The 23506-nt window shown below is 38.4% G+C and overlaps 1 protein-coding gene across 1 annotated transcript in view; it reads right to left on the reverse strand.

Moving 5' to 3' along the window:
- LRPPRC (leucine rich pentatricopeptide repeat containing) overlaps nt 1–23506 on the reverse strand; it is a 164957-nt gene that overhangs the window by 129278 nt on the left and 12173 nt on the right. The window contains exons 2-11 of the mRNA XM_030557665.1: nt 18390–18595; nt 10590–10712; nt 9587–9708; nt 9440–9498; nt 8464–8550; nt 7800–7926; nt 6452–6596; nt 5416–5573; nt 4978–5083; nt 4777–4884 (exon numbers count right to left, since the gene is read on the reverse strand). Of these exons, the coding sequence (XP_030413525.1) occupies nt 4777–4884; nt 4978–5083; nt 5416–5573; nt 6452–6596; nt 7800–7926; nt 8464–8550; nt 9440–9498; nt 9587–9708; nt 10590–10712; nt 18390–18595 (1241 nt within the window). The remainder of the gene's footprint in view (nt 1–4776; nt 4885–4977; nt 5084–5415; nt 5574–6451; nt 6597–7799; nt 7927–8463; nt 8551–9439; nt 9499–9586; nt 9709–10589; nt 10713–18389; nt 18596–23506) is intronic.

Raw genomic sequence — 23506 nt, forward strand, 5'->3', positions numbered from 1 at the left:
AAGTGAACAGCAAACTAGTTTAAAGCTCTTTCGTTTTTAGTAATCCTTTTTAGTAATCATTCTTAGTCCCCAATCTTCAAAAAAAATTACACTCACTTAACTTTAAACAGGTAAGTAGCTCCAGTGACATCTACAAGACTACTCACATGCTTATAGTTAAGCACGTGCATAAGTATTTGAAGAATGAGGTGTCTTGAAGCATAATAAAAGGTGAGCATGTTTTTTTTTAAATTCAATTGAGATTTTAAATATAATTTCACTATTTAAAATAGGCTGATGTATTTTAAATGCATTAATTTTAAATCAGAACAAATTTAAATGTATATGTTTTATTTAAGACAGAATGCACATTTACAGTGCAATCAAACTCAGTGAAATATAGCAAGTTATTGATATTTCTGTTAATTATTTTGACATGCCCAAAAGCATGCTAGACCATTCCACTCCCCTGCCTCAGGACTGGCCCATAAATAGACCTTTGAGACACAATTTACACATATAACATTCGTAATATATTGTGTACAAACAATGCATAGAAGTCAGACTTAATCCTGGCAATTCTTATTCTTCAGCAGAAGTCTGGTAGGTTTTAACTGTCCCAACTGAAACAGGATGAATGTTTTAAACAAAAATTCCAGCACACTTTAAAATATATCCTAATCATTATTTCTAATTACTGGGGAGTGTAGGGGGGAAAATCACAATAAATAAGCAAATAAAAATCATGTTTTATTAAGAATTCATGTTAAACAGGAAACTATTCAACATATGGACAATCTGCTGCAGAAGATTAACTGAACCAGCTTTTTTCCATTAAAAAAAAGTTCTCTCTCTATTAAGTTTAGTGTAAAGCAGCAAGTCCCCTAATCTGAAAGTGTGCCCCTTCCCCCACAAAACTAGTAATTTTTCAAGCTCTACTTTGGAGACTCAAACCCTCTTCAAAATGGCAGCACACACTGAAGAAATAACCGTGTGCCCTAAATGGAGATTCTGCAACCCTGAAAGTTAAGTCTAAAACAAGTTTTAAACACCCCTCCCTCCCTTTTTTTTAAATATACTCCCTAGACAAAATTGTTTGTTGGTCTCACATAGCTGTGCAGAGGAGTAAGACGCCGCCAACCATTTCTATGCCTGATCTTACAGGGCCCTTGGGCTCCTGGATTCAGACACTGGGTGTCCAGCTTCTGCCCTCTCCCTAATTCATATGACTGAGCTAGTAGGAACTGCCTGAGAGGATGGAGAGGGACAGGGAGTGGATAGAGCCACAGCTTCTGTTCCCCTCCCCACATCTGGCTGAAACCAGCTCCTCTTCTTCTAAGGGACAGATTCTACCACTTATTCTCACACTGAGCAGTACTTATTCCTCAAGTAGCCCCACTGAAATCAATTAAACTTCTTGTTGAGGTAGGTACAATTATGCATAAGGGCAGCTGAAAATGGATTTAAGTATTTATTTAGGTCAGATATCGAATAATGAGGTTTTCATTTTGAAAGATGAGGTTATATTCAGGAGAATGGTGTAATGCTGCTAAATGTACAGTCAAAATTTGAACTTAAAGGTGCACTCCAAAAATTTCTAGTGGAGTAATATACCTTAAAGACAAAATTCTGACAAATGTTTTAAATTAGTATTTTCAACTTTTCCTGGGGAACACCATTACCCACCTCAAGGAAACCAAAAAATTACCTTGTATTTAGCTCATTTATTAAGCTTTTTTATACTGGGTCAATGTGAAAACTGAAAATATTCTCTACTAGCAAAGGGAACCTTGCATACTGTACTTGGTAAGTAACTGCTGATGTGATACTGCAGTATTCTATAAAAAGCAAAAATAAAAAGCACAGCTAAGTATTTTTAAAAATAAGCTTCAATAAAGCAGCTAAATGATGCTCAGCAAAAACCTAATATGGCTATACAACTTTGATATATGCAAAACATCACCCAAAACCATCCTTCACTTCCAAAAATATTTTATTGTATGGTCTATTGACACAATGTGTCCCAATGGTCTTCATATTTGCAACCCTCCAAAGTCTGTTTTTTTCTTAACCCTCGCAGCATACTCTCTTCTTGAAAAAGGGTAACTTTGCATTTACTTAACCATAGGAAAATATTAAAATAAAAAGCCTGAACTTGCTTTTAGCTTTATCAGCACACAGAATAAAAACATGTCTAATCTGTAATAAGCACATTTAATAAAATTGTAGAAATCTGCTGCTCCACTCTTGTAATCCAGACACTTGTCTACAGCATATTCAACCATTTGTCCACTCTAGTTTTATACGACTCAAACAATGGGGCGTCCTCACTTTCTTTGGAAGACTAGTCCGTAGAACAACTAATGTCAGTAATAAGACGTTCTCCTCAATGTTCAGTTTTTTATTTCCCTTCTACTAGTTATACCCCTTTGGGCCACCCTATATAATTCCTTTCCCCCTTCGCATTTACACCCTTCAAATACTGGTAGGCAGTTATAATAATACACATCACCTCTTTCCAAGTTGTTATTTAACCTTTAATCTCCCTCGAAGTCCATCCTCTCAATATATGTTTTGCCTCTTCTCCAAAGTCTATTAAATTTGTCAATACTTTTCTGGTATGGCGATAGTCCTAGAAGTGTATGCAGTATGCCACATCTGACTACTGTGGAGAATGGAACCATTATCTCCACTCTAGTATGCGATGTTGTACTTTATCTATATCCACCTTTATTTGATACATCCCAATTAATTTTTTTTTGTTACTAGGAAACATGGAGAACTCAGATAATTTACTGTCCACTGTCACCTTTAGGTTCTTTTCAGCACTACTACTTTCCCTATTGTCTATCACAAATAAATATTCTTTCTGAAAAAATTATTTTTCCTCACATGTAAAAAAACGAAGCTAATATAATGTTGAATCTCTCTCTTATTCTCCCCCCTCCCCCTCCAAAAAACAAAAAGTCTAAATGCAGGAGAGATTTCACATGGTAAAGGGCAAGAACATATATTCCATCTACCTACAGCAAACATATTTATAGTGATAATTCAGTGCCAAAAGGAAACGCTCAAAAATCTTCCTTTAATTTGAAGTTTAACTTTAAGAGTTCTGAATTTACTCACATACTGGCTGTTATAAGTACGTACACACACATACACACGGAATCTTCACACTAAACTTAAGAACTCATAACTGTGAAGGACCAGATGCTAATCTGGGTTCACAAAATAACTTTGTGAATGCAAACTATTACCACAGAACCAATGAGAAGGTCACCCTCTGATGTCTCTGTGGGCAGAAAAGGCATGACTTCATTCTTAAGCTTACTATCAGCTCTTACTGACAGCCAAGTAGAAGTATTACAGATTTCTGAAGACTCTACAATTTCAAATTAAGCCAAAACAGTTCAAATCATAAATGTTACTCTTCTCACAACAATTAGGTACAACAACTTAATACAGCTCTAGAAATATGCAGGAGTCTTTGCAATACAGCATACTTCTAGCATATTTTGTTATTATGTAGGTAGAGCCAAGTTTTGATAAAGCAACACAGCAGTATTATATTATACACGTACACAAGCATGGATGACAGTTTTGAGCAGGAGTAACTAGAATCATATAGTAGTCCTGCCCTGTTTAGTAGGTTTCAAGAGTTTTTATGCGATCGTGAAAACTTTCCAGTATTCAGAAAGTGCGTGTTGCAGGCAACTTGCCATGTGCTCTAGCACCAGCCTGGATCTAAAGAGTTAATAAAAACTGAATATTGTTTTCATAAAGGCTTTTCTAAAAAGGATTGAGACACTTTTATAGCCAGAAACAATTAGGGAATACTTGTTTCAGCATTTCTTCCAAACTGGAATGTGACTGTATATTTAAAATAAAATTGCAATATGAACAGTCTGCTAAAAGCACTTTTTTTTTGTTTGTGCATTTTGTTTGTCACCCAATGTCACACTAACAACTCTGCATCTCATTCTAAAGCACATTATACTGTGAGATAAGATGAAAAAGACAGTTTTTTGTTTCCCAAGGGGGAAGTACTTCTGCTAAAAGCATCTTTTTATGAGACCACTCTTTCTGAATTACCAATAACGCAAACCCAAGAATTAGATACTGTACTCTAAAATTTAATATTTGTTCAATTCTTATTCATATCCTATAGACATCCCCATGTGTAACAGGGGAAAGTGTGCTAAATGCTTAAGCCTACTTAAGAATCCAAAAGATGGAACATTTCTGTCCTTCAATCAGTATGCTGTCAGGTCATGATCACTCATTCAGCAATGGAAGTTTTCTTGCCTCTCTGATTATTGTAAGTTAGCTCACATTTAACTTAACAGTGAATAGAAATTTAAAAAAAAAAAAAGGTCAAAAAAGAAAGATTCAGCTTTTCAGTAGTTATAGTGAGTCATTACCATTCAACCTTACTTTTAAAGGCTTCCTACTTCCATAGAGTAAAAGATCAGAGAACTACTGTATGGGATACAGAGCAGCAGAAAAACTTTGTAGAGCCAGGAATCCAAAGAGTTAAAAATTCCATTCAAATAGTGTTTTTCACTCTGCTTTCTATTAAAAACTGAATTCTTTATTTAAACTAACAAGACTGTCACAATTAAATGGGAAACGAGTGAAAAGCATTTCTGAAAAAATTGTAGAAATCTCTGTGATGGCAAGAACTACACACCTTTGGGCCTCCACTCACCTTCAAGCACATTTCTAGATAAGGTTTAAATGTCAGTCTGTACATTCAGTTATGAATAAGGCAACAAAAATATGTATCAGAAAGCTAACCTTGAACATTCTTCTCCTTCTGATACTCAACAAGCAGTGGCCAGGAATAATGAGGTCTGAGAGGCAAGCCTTCCTCTTTCATTGTCTTCATCAGGTTAATTGCCAAAGCTGAAAACATCCACAAGGCAGTTGACTATTAATAAGACAACGACAGAACAGTTCAAATAAACTGATGTTTAAAATAAGCAAACGAATAAGTACCTGCTTTTTTAGACTCCAACGCACAATACAAAGTAAACTGGAGGGGACTTGAGTGCATATTGGCTTCTTTTAACTCATCACAGAACTGTTTCAGCTTGCTCAAGGGCTGGAAAGAAATTGAAGAATTAATGTATATAATAATAAATTGTAATGAACACATAATGCTTCTCAATTTCTGAACTCCTTTCTAGCAATTAAAGATCCTTCTTACACCCATAAAGTAGTTATTACAGACACCAACAAGCGTTTTTGCTCATACACATTCCACTTACTGTGTAAATTGGTAGGTGAAATATTAAAGTGATTACCTTAATGCATTCCATCTTTACTCTAACTATAAGTGCATGAACAAAACTACAATTTCCCCATTTTCATAACTCCCTTAAGTTCACCAACCATATAGCTGTAAATCTGGTAAAAAGATAACATCTTGCATACCTTATCCATAGTTACACAGTGTCGTAAGAAGAAGTTACCATAGTCCATACTGCTTTCACTGTGATTTTCAGATGGCAAGGTAGGAAACGATTTGAAAACTTGGAAAGCTGTATCTTCCAAACCTTGAGTTATCAAATTCAGAGACAAGTTCATTGCATCTAGAGATTTAAAACACCAAAGACAAATATTTATTAAGAGTTTGGAACAAACTATTTTGGCATTAGACTACAAAGGAAAACAAATTAGCATGATCCCTGTCTTTGTATCTATGGAAAGAAAACAAATTGTTTTACAAGTATCTTATAATATAGTTTGTTTGTGGGACTAACTGCTACAGAACTCAGACTTGAAACTTTTTATTTGCATAGTTTATATAGAGCTATGAGTATCTCCTTTACAACTGAAAAACTCATGCCACATATTTAGAAGTATCACCTTCATAGTGGTCCAGGAACATCCCAAATACTACAGCTGAAAGAAATCTTTGAGACAGGCTAATGGAGAAAGGCTACTGAAGTATATCTAGAAGTACTGTCAAATAGGTGTAACATCAGGATTCAAAATTGCCTCCAACCATTGTTACAGAAAGTCATATTCAATGTTTATAACCTCTCTTCACTGTATTCTTACATATCTACTACTACAGAAGTTACACAAAATCTTTTTTTCTTTAAGAAAAATGCTAGATTATCAAGGATTTAAGGACAAAAAGTAAACTTTAGAAGTTTGTGGTAACGCAAATACAAAAAAAAAATGCTTACATCTGCTTTTAAATTCTGAAAACTCTTAGGTTTAAAATATGACCCAGACTAATCCACATCTGCTATCTTTAGAAAGCAAAATTAATTAACGCACAGCATTATTTTGCCTCAGAAGGATTTCACAAAGCCTTATACACAATATCACACTAAGTAACAAATCTTTTTCTTTCATTGCAACCTACTGAAAATGCATTCCTTCTTAACCTTCAATAACAGTACTATTTCAAAGCACAGCTACAATAACCCAAATTTGGACACATGACTGAAAGCACTACCTGGAATATATCCCGTTTCATATCTCATCTGCGACAAAATATCTTGGACATACTGAGGATATCCAGCCTTAGCAAGGCTATAAATAACCTGCATCAAATCCCTGTCCATAAAATAGCCTTCCATCTTCTCAATCTTTTCCAGGATCTGTAAGTCAAAACCATAAACCAGAGAATAAGTGTAATGTTAATGAAAAGTCTACACTCTAACTCAAACATTAAAAACCTCAAAACTATTTACATTGACGTATCACTCCAATTTGCTACATATTTCCTAAACACAAGCACAGATGCAGTTTCTGCTCCATAAAGCTTAAATTCTTAAGAGTCAGATGAAGGCAAGGGAGGAAAAGAGAGTGATACAATATACAATAATCAGATTCTGACACCCTTTCTTCCTGCTCAGTAATATCTTATGCTGTAAGTACTGCCGTTAGATTCAAACTTGCAACATAAAATAATACTGAAAAAAGGATTGCAGAATCTGGCCCAAAGTGATAAGAGTGATGACATGTATCTTATCAGTTATATATTTATTTGATCGTTTGGGAATGGGAGCGAGGTGAGTTTTGTTTTTATGGTTTAAGTTAAACAAATTAAACTCCCCTCCCCACAGTCCACACCCCTACGAGTCCCCTCTATTATCCCCGACACCAAAACCCTAGTCTTACAATAAAAGTGTCCTTACTTCCTTTCTCCTACATGGAGAGTATTTATTTATTGACCTTATGACACAGGCAGATAGCACAGGCCCCAATTTCGCAAAGGACACTCAATGTGGCTGGACCCCTGCACCAGGATGTAACTTCTTATGAAATAAGTAGAGCTCCTTCTGGGCACAGAGGTTTAAATCCATGGAGCTCTTATAAAAATTAGGGTCTTAATGGCAAAAACTCATTGACTTCAAAGGGAGCAAGATCAGGTCCTAAAAAAGTTCTCTTTCCACTGATGAAAATAAAATACTGTGCAATACTCTTTTCATCTGACTTTCAAAAAGTTACATTTATGATGAGACTGAATAAATCAGCACGCATTATTCACCATTTCTACATATACAATGTACAATAAAAGGCACCTATCGAAAGATAAAATAGAGTTTTATAAAAAGTATAATACTAGCAAGACAAGTTTCAATTAAATATACAATTATTCAGCTGGAAAAAAATATTCTCCTTAATTACTGCTGACCACTCGGGAATTATTTTAGAGAGACCAACTGGTATATTTGTGTGTGTGAGGAAAAAAGGGAATTTCAGTATTAAATAAATCAGCTAATATTAAACAGATCATGCAATCCATTTTAAACAAACAGTTTTAGGAAAAGCTTTACCTATGCATGAAATATTAATACCTGTTTAACATTGTTAATGTCACCCTTCTCGGCATATGCATTCAGTAATGCTAAGTAGGTGTCTGGACCAGGTTCAATTCCTGCATCTCTCATCACTGAAAAGATATTTTCTGCATTCTCCATATCTCTGCAGATGTTTAAAAAAAAATCAGTGGATTTAACTACAATCATCCAATATAATAACAACTATAATTTTGGGTTTTTTTCCAATATTTTAGATAAAGCACACGGCAAAATCTATATTGAAAACTGACCTTTTACACCTATTGTTAACTTAATACCGAGAAGTAAATGTCTAAGTCATAAATACAGAGATATTTAAAGAGAAACCATATTGACTAATAGATTCACATTATTCACATAATTTAGGACAGCTGGTTTTACTTCAACGGAAGAAAAACTTTTGAACCAACTACTTCTCATTCCAACAACATCTGTCTTAAAATTAAGCTTACTGGAAGTAGTGGTAAATGGGCTTCCTTTCATCACTTCCAGTGTCCCATAATACCAAAATATATTTATATTTCCAGAATGAATAGTGTCTTAATATGCAGTAATTCACGATTGTAGTTGCCCCCCATTTTGTAGCAGCTAATTATCAATGTACAGGGTAAGTAGAAGAAGATTTAAAAACAAACAACAAACAACATTGGTATATTGTTACCCAGTTCTTGCATGGCCTGTCACAAGGCTACTGAATACTGCCTCGGTGACTGGGAGTTCTTTCATCTTCATAAATCCAAGAATCTTACTGTAAGATACAAAATAATAACTACATTTATGTTTTCCTTATATAGAAACTGGTGAACTATGGTTGTTCTGCACATTAAGCACTAGATCATCAGCCAGAACACAGAAAGATACATTTGAATGATCAGATTTTGGGATGTGGAACATAATATTAATCATTTAAACAATGATGTTACTCTTGAAATGCTTATGTTGTTTGCAGTGTTTTTTGTACCCCTGTGTGTCCCAAAGTATTATAGGGACAAGGTGGGTGAAGTAATATCTTTCATCAGACAAACTTCTGTTGGTGAGAACTCTGTAGAGCTTGGATGTTTGTCTCTTTTTCCAACAGAAGCTGGTCCAATGAAAGACATTACCTCCCCAACCTTGTCTCCAATGCTGTATCTTAGTTATTTAAAATATAAACATAATTCTGTTTAACATTTGTTACAAGTTTTTTCAGTTTCCTCTCACTCCCATACATGTATATTCCTCTTGTGCCCAGGAATCACACTGTCACAACTTACCAAAGGCAATTTCTTCTGGAATTAAAAAGAACTCACATTACATGGATCAGCTAACAATAAGCACTATACAGGGGGAGAAAAAACATATATGCTCCTTCCCCAGTGGCTGAGCACTTTTCCTGCATAGTAACACCTCTTCCTTCATAATCTTATGTTCTTTGTCAATGACCATTGAACTGACAAGACAATCTACTACTTCTACACCAGTGAGAAGGCAACACATTTGAACATACATACTAAACTGGACCATCATCTACTCCTTTTTGCTCCAAAATTTAAATTAACTTGAAGTAGGTTTTATATTAATGGGGGGGGAGGAGGGATAAGAATCACATGTATTTAAATCACTTGTAGCAAAAAAATGTTTAAAGTGCAAAGTAATACCTAGCACCTTCGATATCGCCCTTGTTGCAATATGCAGCAATCAATCTTTGGTATGTAACCTGTGGGGGAAAAAAATAAAATTAAGAGCCTGGATTTATTCAATAGTAGAATTAGAAGGTGGAAAGGATGCCATCAAATAGTACCTACTCGATTGGGCTGCACATTAGCTTCCTCCATTTTCGACAAGAATTCAGTTGGAGAGAATTTATGGTCATTTTGAAGGTAGACTTTAAGCAAAGCATTATAATGACTTGCATCATACACAGCACCTAAACAAGATGTTACAAAGTGATTGAAATAAAGCAGCTTGCTTCAAGTTCAACAAGTTAAATATCTTTAAGTGTTATATAAAGAAATCCAAGGAATTTTCATGTATCAACTTTATTATGCAAAAGAAACTACGGTACAAACAGATCAATTAATTTTATCCATCTCTGTGGTATATGTCACAATTGTTTAACAGAGCAGAGTAACTCTATAAAGTGTGCATTTATTTATAATTAAAATGTTAAATGTACAGAAACATCAATGCTATCCTGTGTGCTATTCTGCATTCTATATATGAATTGCTAAATTCTGAAAAATAATGTGACTTCCTTCAACCCCTACCCAATATTAACTTTTAAGAACATGGTATCACACATATATTTCAGAAAATGGACATTAATGGATAATAAATTCTCATTCTAATGGTTCTCAGAATGAAATAGCAATTTGGCTATATATAGTTTTTAACACTAGAACACTGGGACTGCCAGCTGTTAAGACAAATAATTTATAACTAATAATTTAGCAATACAAGATTCAGTGTTTACAATATTAAAGAACTATAATCTGTCACAATAACAAACTAAAGGAACTATCTGATATAAGCAATGGGGAAGAAAAACCTCAGGTTCACTGTTAGTACCCCTAGATGTCAGTATAACTCTCAGAATGGCAAACAGGTCTCTAGCCTCAAAAAAACTGGGTGGAAAATATAAGGTTATATTTTCCAATGTTTAAAGAAAAATTCCTGCAGTAAAACATAACAATTCAGCATTTAACATTACTAAAATGCAATCTACTTTTTGTTTCCAAGAAAGCAAGTAGAATATACTGCTATAATACGTATATGCTTAATTGTAGTCAAACATATGAAAAGACATACCCAAGTCTTTCAACTTGCCCCATATCATGTGGGCTAGTTCTGTTCTTTCACATAATGGGACCTCAGGTAACAAGGAACCACAACTTCGCAACAGAAGCAGAGCCTGGTTACTGCTTGGATACCCTGCAATAAAACAACACTGCACTTAGAGATAAAATGCTAGTCAAACAAAAATGTTCATTACAAAAAAATATACAAAAGAAACTGTGCACCATGAGTGAAAGCTATATGAGGGAGTCTCTGGGAAAAAATGTTAAAAGAAGAATGAGTACATTCCATTGTTCCACTGCCCCCTGATCTATCAACATAAAAAATGATTTTAGATTTTAAATATACACCTCTACCTCGATATAACGCTGTCCTCAGGAGCTAAAAGATCTTACTGCTTTATAGGTGAAACTGCATTATATTCAACTTGCTTTGATCCACCAGAGTGCGCAGCCTGCCCCCTAGAGCACTGCTTTACCGTGTTACATCCAACTTCGTGTTATATCAGGTGGCGTTATATTGAGGTAGCGGTGTAATAATTTTTAAACACAACTGCTACCATTTTCAAACTCAGATGCTTAAAGTTAGGCTCCTAAATCCATATTTAGACTCCTAAGTAAGTGTAACCACTTTCAAAAACATTGACCAATATTCTTTCTAATAATGCCCCAAAATCTTAAAATAGAAATCTTTCCTTTTTAGTGGCTTTTGCAAAATGTATTGCTAGTGAACAAGTATCCATGCCATGGAGAGTCCACCATCCCAGCTAGCACTCATGTTTCCATTCTCATAAAAGAGGTCAACAACTGAAAAAGAATGAAGACAATTATCTGCCACCTTCTAAAAGTTATCATTCCAAGTCAGGGTTGAAGCTTATAGGCAAAAGCAGCATGTAGAATCTCACAATGCAGTTGCCTCTAATGTAGGCATTTTTTTCACAGAGAATTTCATTTTTAGCAGCGATGATCTACTACCTTGCGTCAGCATTACATTCACTTGGAGGTGGGGGGGAATCTATAATCTTTCTGAGTTTGCCTTTTGATTTACTCAGTTTGTTATTTTGTTGCTATGTTATTGTTTAAACGACTTAATCTCCAATTTTTGTTCATAAAGCATGCTGAATGAAGTTTATGGCTGTATAAATTGACAATGCTGACAAATACGGATTCTTATTCACTAAGCATATGTCTGAATGACTCATGCCACACTAAATTATGCTATTATTATTATTAATTGAAAAGTGAAGATTTAGGGGGAAATGTTCAATTTAAGTCAAAAATATGTACAGCTAAAACTTTCTAAAGCTACAATAAATGTAATCTAGAACCTAAAAATCTTGACAGTGTACTTTTGAAATACACACATGAAACTTCTGTCACAATTTTGTTTTTTGTTAAACAGGATATCTAGGAAAAATTAGTATAAGTATTTCAAATTACACTGAAAAATAATGATTTTCACCAGAATGCAAGGATGCTGTACAGTTACCAAGTCCATCATCTGGTAGTTTCAGTAATGTAAGGTATACAAGTCCCTGAACTCAGACTGACTACTGCCCTGAATTCTTCCATCCATACATCCACCAACATTGCCACTTCATCTTCTCATTGTATAATGCTGATGGAGAAAAAAAAATTGGACAAATATTTTTGAGACATGGTTGGAGAATATTAGCAAGATACTTCAGAATGAGCTGACAGCATTAGGAAAAGATAGAAAATGTGGCAAAGGACCACCTTGGCTTAACCACGAGATCTTGCATGACCTACAAAATAAAAAGGAGTCATATAAAAAATGGAAACTAGGTCAGATTACAAAGGATGAATATAGGCAAATAACACAGGAATGCAAGGGCAAGATTAGAAAGGCAAAGGCACAAAATGAGCTCAAACTAGCTATGGGAATAAAGGGAAACAAGAAGACTTTTTATCAATACATTAGAAGCAAGAGGAAGACCAAAGACAGGGTAGGCCCACTGCTCAGTGAGGAAGGAGAAACAGTAACAGGAAACTTGGAAATGGCAGAGATGCTTAATGACTTCTTTGTTTCGGTCTTCACTGAGAACTCTGAAGGAATGTCTAACATAGTGAATGCTTATGGGAAGGGGGTAGGTTTAGAATATGAAATAAAAAAAGAGCAAGTTAAAAATCACTTAGAAAAGTTAGATGCCTGCAAGTCACCAGGGCCTGATGAAATGCATCCTAGAATACTCAAGGAGTTAATAGAAGAGGTATCTGAGCCTCTAGCTATTATCTTTGGAAAGTCATGGAAGACGGGAGAGATTCCAGAAGACTGGAAAAGGGCAAATATAATGCCTATTTATAAAAAAGGAAATAAAAACAACCCAGGAAACTACAGACCAGTTAGTTTAACTTCTGTGCCAGGGGAGATAATGGAGCAAGTAATTAAAGAAATCATCTGCAAACACTTGGAAGGTGATAGGGAATAGCCAGCATGGATTTGCAAAGAAATCGTGTCAAACCAATCCGATAACTTTCTTTGATAGAATAACGAGTCTTGTGGATAAGGGAGAAGCGGTGGATGTGGTATACCTAGACTTTAGTAAGGCATTTGATACGGTCTCGCATGATATCCTTATCGATAAACTAGGCAAATACAATTTAGATGGGGCTACTATAAGGTGGGTGCATAACTGGCTGGATAACCGTACTCAGAGAGCAGTTATTAATGGCTCCCAATCCTGTTGGAAAGGTATAACAAGTGGGGTTCCGCAGGGGTCTGTTTTGGGACCGGCTCTGTTCAATATCTTCATCAACGATTTAGATGTTGGCATAGAAAGTACGCTTATTAAGTTTAAACACTGGAATAAATTGCTTAGGGAGGTTGTGGAGTCTCCATCTCTGGAGATATTTAAGAGTAGGTTAGATAAATGTCTATCAGGGATGGTCTAGATAGTATTTGGTCCTGCCATGAGGGCAGAGGACTGGACTCGATGACCTCTTGAGGTCCCTTCCAGTCCTAGAGTCTATGAATCTATGAATCATACCAACTTGAACAACCAATATATCCTGAGATAATTAACACTTGGTTTTTCACCCTCAGCATCCATTTGTCCCAAAACAGAGTTATTATCTTGTTAATAAGGTTACTCAAGTATCATCTAAGTATGAATATGGTGATTACTCTGTACATCAGTCTACAGTTTGGGAACGGAGCTTGTGACAAGGTCTACCTCTAGAGTTCCTCCAACTCTAATACTCAGCCCCAGGGGTACCAGAGAAAAATAACCACAGCCGGTCTGGCTTTCTTGTGTGGACCAGTGGGGCAGGTTGTAGCAGGACCCCTGCAAGAGAAGGATAAAGAGAGGGAAGGGGTACAGTGCACTCAGGACTTCACAAGCAAGCAAACTGCAAACTAATTTTTCAAGAAATCTTCAAGTCTCTTTGAAAAGTCTACCTACTGTAAAGCAGCATGTACCTATACCCCTTTCCTAGTGTACCACCTTAACAGAGAGGCCTCATTACATCAGATGGACTACTCCTGTGACAGAAAATAAGTGCTGCATTAGAGCATCAGATACAGAATATCAAATTTAGGAGAGACAATAACTGCAGTTCACGATGGGCTAGGTTTTTTGGTGTGCATGGGTTACACTATGGTTTTGTTAATTCAAGTGAGTCATCTTACACTGGGGTTATGTTGTGCTGTCAGCGTGTAAAGCAAAAATCGCATATAGTCAAAATTACATTGAGTGTAATGACAGATGGAATTGCCCGCACTACAGACAGGTACAGTATTTAAATTGTTATTTTTCTCTTTTTTTGTTTTTGCTGACTGCGCAAAGCTGAATTCGCGTATGTTAAATGCGCGTAAGATGAGACTCGCCTATACTGTCAAACAGAAGCAGGCCACTACTAGACAATGTGAAGAATAACCAAATTCTTGAGCTACTCATGCAACTCACAAAAATGCTATTAAGGCTTTATAATGTAAATTAGTTACCAAGAATTATGCACAGGAACTGTAAAAAAGCAAGTATAAAATAGAATAAAATAACTACAAGGTAAAACAATTAATCTCTTGCAGCATAAGAAGAAATCCCTTTTAGATGGATGGAGTCTAAACCCACACCTTGAGAGATTTTTTTTAAAAAGTGTCCATGGGTACAAGATGCTACATCACTACGGACTGCAAACAATGTCTATGGGAAATGAACACTAATGCAGACAAGCTATTCACAGGAAGGAAAAGAGGACAGAGAATCAAGACAGGCAGGAAGGGAGAATGGAAAAGAGGTGAGGAGAAAGGGAAAATGAGAATGAAAGTCCAATATTAATAAAAGGCAGAAATGTGAACTGGAAAGAGAAGACAGAAGACAAAGAAAGAGAAAGCAGGCATAAAATCAAACACAGGAGAAGATAATGCACCAACGCAACTCCCAGATGGAGATGTCTGACATTAGTTCAAATCTTGACTAGTTTCAAATCCTAGTCAATTCTCTTATAAAAACTGGGGCAAACTGCACCAGCGCAATTCAAGTGTAAACGAGTGGCTCCAGCTACTTCATGCCAACTTTCAAGCTATTCTTTCTATCAAAGGAGTATCTTTGATGTTGCAGGACAAATAATGAAAGTTTAAAGGTATTAGAAATGGGGAACTTATTTACACAGCCAAACTAAAACCCTCAGTTTGAATCTGTAATTAATCTGCTTGTAGCAGGGGGGTCCCCTGCTCCTGCACTGAAGGGCTTAAAACAGCCCAGGAGAGGGCTGTGGCTGGGGCAAGAAGCCTGGGCTGATTGGGGAAAGTAGGCTCAGCTAGGGCCATGCCCCAATCAGGCCCAGCTGGCCCCTATAAGAGGTTGTGAGCCAGAAGCCCAAACAGTCTCTCTCTAGCTGTAGAGGGAAATGGGCCTGGCTGCAGGGTACCTGAATGAAGCAGGGCTGGGGAAAGGTTGAGGAGCTGGGGAGCTCCAGCCTGGAAAGCCCCAGGCTGCGGCCTAGCATTGGGCTAATAGGTACTGGGGGTTGCAGAGGGCAGCCCAGGGGTAGGCCAAGGCAGCAGGTCCAAACCCTCCTTGCCAGTGATGAGTAGGCTGATACTGCAGTCTGCCCCAGGGAAGGGGGGCTAGATGATGACTGGCAGTAGCCGTATACTGAGGCATGGTAAGGATAGTGGGTGGGGGTCCTCCAAGGAGGGGAGACCCTAAGATTGAGGAGTTAATTCCAGGGGGCAGCACCCCAGGTAAAAGGGCACCGGGTCCAGGGAGGGACACAGGGGCCAGAAGACAGGCGGATCACTGGCCTGCAGAGGGCGCTCCGGAGCTGGAACCGATCTAATTCCCAGAAGTCACCAGCAGGAGGCGCTGCAGAGGCAAGTCTGCTCCTCTACACTGCTCATTAGTATAACCCAGGGGTAGGCAACCTATGGCATGGGTGCCAAAGGCGGCATGCAAGCTGATTTTCAGTGGCAGTCACACTACCTGGGTCCTGGCCTGGGGGACTCTGCATTTTAATTTCATTTTAAATGAAGCTTCTTAGACATTTTAAAAGCCTTATTTACTTTACATGCAACAATAGTTTAATTATATATTATAGACTTATAGAAAGAGACCTTCTAAAACGTTAAAATGTATTACTGGCACGCAAAACCTTAAATTAGAGTGAATAAATGAAGATTTGGCACACCATCTCTGAAAGGTTGCCGATCCCTGGTATAACTAATCAATGATCAAAAAGGAATAACTTGTGCTTGAGTCCGAGGACTTAAAACCCTTGACTGAAAAACAGTACTCTTCTTGTGGGGAAGATCTTTCTTGATAAGGCTGCTCTGACCCTAACCTTGAATGAATAATAGGCTGGATCTTGTTCAAGAAGAATCAAGGAGGATTCTGCATTCACTTCAATTGAGAGGAGTGGACCCTATAGAAACCAATGATAATATCTGAGTTTCTGACAGAACTGAAAGGGACAATTCCTAAACTGGCCACAGCCACTTAATTACTGCAATAACATGACTTTTCAAGAAGAGAGGGGACACCCAGAGAAAAGACAAAATTAAAGCTCCGACCAAAAAAAAAAAAAAAAAATTACTCAAGAAAGATACCTCAAAAATATTAATGAGAGAAGGAAAAGAATTGAGCCCCTAAGTATGTTAACAGTTATCTGCAAAACCATGCATGTTCGATATCCTCAAAAACTTCCTGTGGGAGCATTCAACAGTGAAATCAGTTTAACTTTAAAATAAAATAAAATCCACTTTTGGGAAAGGAGGATGAAGAAAACTTTTGAAACTTAACTTGTTTGGAGCATTCACCACATAAATAATCTAGTTACAGGGGAATCTGGGATAATCTCTCTCTTTTTCCTTTTCAGTTCACCTTCAGCAATAACCAGCATCTTAAAAATACAGTGTCGTTCCTTATAGCTACAATTTTTACATGTGCTGTACAGAGAAAAAAAAGACAATCCCTGTTCCAGTTTTATAACCAAACTTAGCTATGACACAGTGAAAGATGATGTTCAGCAAAGGGAAAGATAGCTTGTTGCTCTGATGTACGTAAAATAGTACAGGCAACTCATTAGCAGATGATAAAAGCACACTGAACATCAGCCTGAACTAGCACCAGATTTTTCTGCAACCCTGTTCTACCACAATAGTGGAAGAGTGAAGGTTTGGTGCTTTATCATGGTCACTGGTCTCTTACATACAAGTTAATACAGTAACTCCTCACTTAACGTTGTAGTTATGGTACTGAAAAATGCGACTTTAAGCAAAATGATGTTAGGCGAATCCAATTTCCCCATAAGAATTAATGTAAATAAGGGGGTTAGGTTACAAGGAAACTTTTTTCACCAGACAAAAAATTATATTCTCTCTCTCTCTCGATAGATAAGATACACACACAAACAATACATTTTAAACAAATAATTTAATACTGTTCACAGCTATCATGATTGTGAAGCTTGGTTCAGGTGGTAAAGTTAGAGGGTGGAAGAGGGTGGGATATTTCCCAGGGAATGCCCTGCTGCTAAATGATGAAGTAACACTCGACTGAGCCCTCAAGGGTTAACACGTTGTTAATGTAGCCTCTCATCAAGGCAACACGAACAGGAGGGAGGGAAGACAGCATAGCAGACAGAGACAGACACAGACGTTGTGTGTGGGGGGGAGAGAGAGAAATGCATACTTCCCCCTTAAGTAAGCTGACTCACTCTTAAGTGCATTGTTTTTTTATGTGGATCAGGAAGTTGAGACAGCAGCTGCTGCCCCAGGCTCTCTCTGTCCCTGTCCCCACTCTGCTCTATATGGAGAAGAAGGGGTAAGCAGGGTGTAGGAGAGGGGGGACACCCTGACATCCCCCTCCCCCCAGCAAAGCAATCAGGAGGCTCGGGGAGCAGCTCCAAGGCAGAGGGCAGGATCAGCACATGGCAGTGGGGGTAGGGATAGCTGCAATTGCTAGCCTGCTGGCAGCTGCTGCACAGGGGACTTAGGGGTGCGGGGAGCTGATGAGGGGCTGCCGGTCCACCCTGGTTCCAAGCCCCCACCAGCTAGCTGCAACAGGTTGCTCTTCCTGCAAGCAGTGGACAAAGCAAGCGGCTGCCAGACGTTAGAAGGGAGCATTGTACAACTTTAAATGAGCATGTTCCCTAACTGATCAGTAAGTGGAACGACTTTAAGTGAGGAGTTACTGTAAAGCTAAACTTCCGCAATTGCCTGTAAGTTTTTGAGTCAAGGTGTGCGGTAGGTTTAGTAATACCCAAAAAACAAAACCAACAAATCAGTTTCATATATGTCATTTCAACTTTAAAATGAAATGTCAACTTAGCATACAATGAAAAGCAGATTTACCTGTTCTGCACATGTCATGGAAGATTGTTAGTAGAAGAGTTCTAGTAATGCGGCCAGTTCTTCTGACAGAGCTATCCAGTTTATTTAAGGCCCAGTCAAAATGCTGTGCTTGCTTATTCTGAACACTCAAAACAGGTTCTTCTTGAACTTTCCCCTTCTGATGAGGTGCAATTGCAAAGAGCCTTGCTTGGTAGATCAGATGTGTGCTAAACAAAAAACAAAAGCCAGTTATGGCTGTTAATGAGCAAAGGATCTATTGACACTTAACATTTTGTGGAAGGAGGTTTTTAATTCCCCTATACCAACATCCCTCACTCCACCCAAAAAAAGCCAAAACCTTTTACAGGTCTGTCGCATCTTATGCTGGGGTTACGTTCCGCAGTCTGCGCGTAAAACGAAAATTGCGTATAGTCAAAATTACATTGAGTGTAATGGCGGGCGGAATCACCCACACTACAGGTACAGTATTAAAATTGTTATTTCTCTCTTTTTTGTTTTTGCCAACCGCGTAAAGCTGAAATCGCGCATTTTAATTGTGTGTAAGGTGCAACAGACCTGTACAGATGACATTCAATGCTGATTTAAACCAATGCAGGCAACTCAGACTACTGTATCGTTGGGGAAAGGTTGGGGAGAAGTCAACTAAGAAATGTATAAAATTGTATATTTCTCATATTGTCAAATGTTTGCTTATTTGGGGCGTCAGGCTAAACTGATAATAGCTTTGCCTAAAAATGGTTTGCATGGTATTTTTGTAGAACAAACAAGTTTTGAAGCAAGGAATATGATTTCCCCATGAATAGGTGTAGACAACTCTTCTGAAGAGCAATAAATGAGACAGCGAGCAACAATCATTTTTATAACCAGTTTAAAGTATTAACAAAGAGGGCTGAACAATGTAAAGATTATAAACTTCGAAGATATTTTTTCATCTTATACCATTACACCATTACATCAGAGATAAATGGATATAAAAAAGACTTACTATGCTGTTTTAAAACACATTGTAGCAACCATCAAAGATTTTTAAAAATTTATTTCCACAGCACTAAGGACTAGGAAAATATGACAATATAAAAAATTCTTCATAAAATTTCTTAACTGTTAGAAATTCTTGTTCTGGAATTAGAATGGTCCACACAGTTAATCAGGAATAGCTATTATGCTTTAAATTCACACCCTACCTTAATCCACACCAATTTTCAAGTGTAGATAAACCCTGAATTATCGTTAGGGTCTTACCAATTTCACAGCCATGAAAAACATGTCACAGACTGATAAATCTGGTCTTGTGTGCTTTTACCCTATAGTGCACAGACATCACAAGGAAGAGCACCGTTTCTCAAAGTGAGGGTCTTGACCCAAAAGGGAGTTGCAGGGGGGTCGCAAGGTTATTTTAGGGGAGTCTCGGTATTTCCACTTTTACTTCTGTGTTGCCTTCAGAACTGAGGGCCCAGACACCCAGCTCTGAAGGCAGCACCCCACTAGCTGCAGTGCAGAAATAAGGGTGGCAATATTATGTCATCCTTACTTCTGCACTGCTGCTGGCGGCGGCTCTGCCTCCAGAGCTTGGCTCCTGGCCCGCAGCCGCCACTCTCCAGCTGCCCAGCTCTGAAGGCAGCACCACTGTCAGCAGAAGCACAGGAGAAAGGGTAGCAGTACCGCATCCCCTCCCCAAAATAACCTTGCGACCCCACACACGTCCTTTTTGGGTCAGGACCCCTATAATTACAACACCATGAAACTTCAGATTTAAATAACTGGAATCATGAAGTTTACTATTTTTAAAAAACCATGACCATAGAGTTGATAAAAATGGTCTGTGAATTTGGTAGGGCCCTAATTAAATTGGTGTGGTCCACAGTCACTATACAGACAAAAGTATGCACTGAACTGTACTCAGCAGGTCCTCATTGTGTGCATATGTTTTCTGAAGCATGTGCTGAGGTCATTCTTGCAGCTACCCATATTGGCCCAGATCATCCTCTTCTAGATCCCTTGCACAGAGGGAAAAAGCAGATTCTGCATACTGAGAGAAGAAGGGCTCATTGGCATCTACAACTCTGGCCCCTCCCTCTAAAACCTGCAAAACATACTCTTGGGTCCACAGTGATAACTGGGCAGGCCAGGCACACCAAGAACTTTAGGTGAAAGAGGCAACACAGATAGAGGGGCAATATCTTTTTTGATGTGCCCCTCCACAAAGGGATCTTAGTGGCAACCTGAAAGACTTTGGAAGGCCAGCTTGATTGTAAACAACATTTGAGGAGCAAGGGACAGTACAGTTCCACCAGGTCTGTGGTCATCCTCCATGAAAAATTCCACCCAACAAAAGGGGACAGTGTGAGGAATCTCTCTTGAGCACCCACCTGCAGATTTTTTCACAGGCGGGATGATTTAATACTACAAATTGGAGTGGGGACAGGGGGAAGGAAAGACTGTCAAGAAAGCATTTACTTTTAAATCCACACAGAAAAACAATTGTTAAATTCATCAGTGTTTGGGAGGTGAAGCTCTTAAAGTTGTCCTCTACCACCAGACTGCACAGTTTTATACAGTTGATGAGGCCACAATGCAATTAGTGCTATATCAATTCACACCATCTTAGTAATGACATTTGCATACAGTCAAAAGAAATATCTGAAATCAATTCTTTTGAGCTAAAAGGAAAAAAGGTCCTATGCATTTGTTACCATATATAGATTTCACTGATTTAAAACTAACTAAAGTCAGTCGAGTTTGGGAGAAATAACATTGCAAAATATTTTCAGAGTTAGACAAGAGGAATAACAGTACAATAAAGTATCAGAGGGTAGCCGTGTTAGTCTGGATCTGTAAAAGCAGCAAAGAATCCTGTGGCACCTCATAGACTAACAGACGTTTTGGAGCATGAGCTTTCGTGGGTGAATGCCCACTTCCTCAGATGCATGTAATGAGCTTCAGTTCATCTGCAAATTTGACACCATCAGCTCAGGATTGAACAAAGACTGTGAATGGCTTGCCAATTACAGAACCAGTTTCTCCTCTCTTGGTTTTCACACCTCAACTGCTAGAACAGGGCCTCATCCTCCCTGATTGAACTGACCTCGTTATCTCTAGCTTGCTTGCTAGCACACATATATATACCTGCCCCTGGATATTTCCATTACATGCATCTGAGGAAGTGGGCATTCACCCATGAAAGCTCATGCTCCAAAACGTCTGTTAGTCTATAAGGTGCCACAGGATTCTTTGCTGCTAGTACAATAAAGCTGCTTGTTGTTGTTGTTGTTTTGGTTTTATTTGTTTGTTTGTTATTTCAACCCTTAAAATGACTAATCATCCGAGGAGCACAGTTTTCTGCCCAGGCAGCTTATTTATCAGTGACCTATTTGCCAGATAATTATAATCCATTATATTTTTATTCTCACCCTAGCTCTTCTCCATATCTACCTGTACATAAGGACACAAACAACAAAGGAAAATGGTATGCACTAGTAGCTTGGAATGCTACTTGAAAGTTTGACACACTACTTCAAGTCAAGGTTGATATCATGAGTGACCATACTCTTCACACGCAGCAACATATGAGTATACTATCATCTGAATGCACAAGGATTTATGCTTGCAACTTCCATTAGCATTAATGGACACAGCTGTGCCATTACAGCCGTGCTGCTAAAAGGCGTGCCGCCTAGCTGCTGTTTGTCAGTGGGAGACAGCTCTCCCGCTGACAAAAAAACTTCCACTCCCAATGAGCGGCAGCAGCTTTGTCGGCAGGAGAGCACCCCTGCCAACATAGAGCTGTTCACCCCAGCGCTTTTCGTAAACGTTTGTCGTTCGAGCATGTGGTTTTTTAGTACCCCGAACAACAAAAATTTTGCTGATGAAGTTCCAGGGTAGACAAAGCCTATGTCTCTGTTCCTCGATATAAAAACATAAATCTTAGTTTCAATGCTAATAAAATCCGGTCATCATTCTGCAAGGATACTGACCTAACAGTACATATACTGAAAAGTTAAATACATTAACTCCTATGCCAGACAGCTCATCCATGCCTGCAAATATTTTGCATCCACATTTCATATCTACAGTTTATACGAGTGGTCCCCAAACTTTTCATGGTCACATTCCCTCTCCCAAGAGCTGGGGGTCAGAAACCAGGGGAGAGGGGAAAATGTGGACAGGGACAAGGGTACCGCAGCTGGGGCCAGGCATGGGACTGGAAGTCAGGGAAATGGTTGGGAGTGGAGCAGGGCTAGGTGGCACTCCCACCCCAACCCCCTGAACAGGGCTGCGCCCCAGAGTTTAGAGTCCTCTGGTTTATACACTGCCTTTGCAAAACAATCTTATCAAGGATCCTTGCATTTAAAACGCAGCTAGCAGTTTAAAGCTTCTATAGCATCAAGGAAGATTAAACTAGACACATCTACAGTAGAGTTTTGCATACTACCAACTGTCAAATTCAGACCTCAGATCTGCCATAAAATGAAGTATATCATTTGTTACTAAACTATCCTTGCTCAAAATTTAGCCTGGTGGTCCATTTTTTAAATAGGGGAAAAGTCAAGACTTGGCACAAGTCTGACCAAGTATAAAGCAGAATACTTTGCTTCTGTAGTCAGGAAGAAAGCAATTAGTACATTTGGCTGACACACACAGGCTTATAAACACTGCAAAAAATCAAAGTATTTATTGATAGCCACGTTCAGACATTAACTCACCAATTTAAAAATTGCACACTTTAAACAGTTAGTCAGCAGAGGATAGAAACCCGTTACTCCTCAGGGAATTTTGCGTCACTGTGTGCAGAATTCCATGGCCCCCCATCCATTTCTTTGCTTACCCACAGAAAATGACTTTGACAGGAAAGCAAAGGGAAGCCAAAAGAGCGGCCATGTGCCCATGCCCTGGCAGTGCAGACTCCTCGGTTTGGGCACCCAGAGCAGCTGGTACAGATGTAAATCACCGCCAGGGGAGGGAGGGTGTGTGTGTGTGTGTGAGAGTGAGACTGTCCCTTTCGCTCGCTATTGCAGAACAGTCAGCATGGAGGGGCAGGGCTTTGGGGTATTTCTGAAGAGGTAGGCGTGAAACAGCCTCTGTTCCCTCAGGCAGAGGAGAATGTAGCAGCCTGCCTG

Source organism: Gopherus evgoodei, chromosome 3 (assembly GCF_007399415.2).
Source record: "Gopherus evgoodei ecotype Sinaloan lineage chromosome 3, rGopEvg1_v1.p, whole genome shotgun sequence".
Classification (NCBI taxonomy): Eukaryota; Metazoa; Chordata; order Testudines; family Testudinidae; genus Gopherus; species Gopherus evgoodei.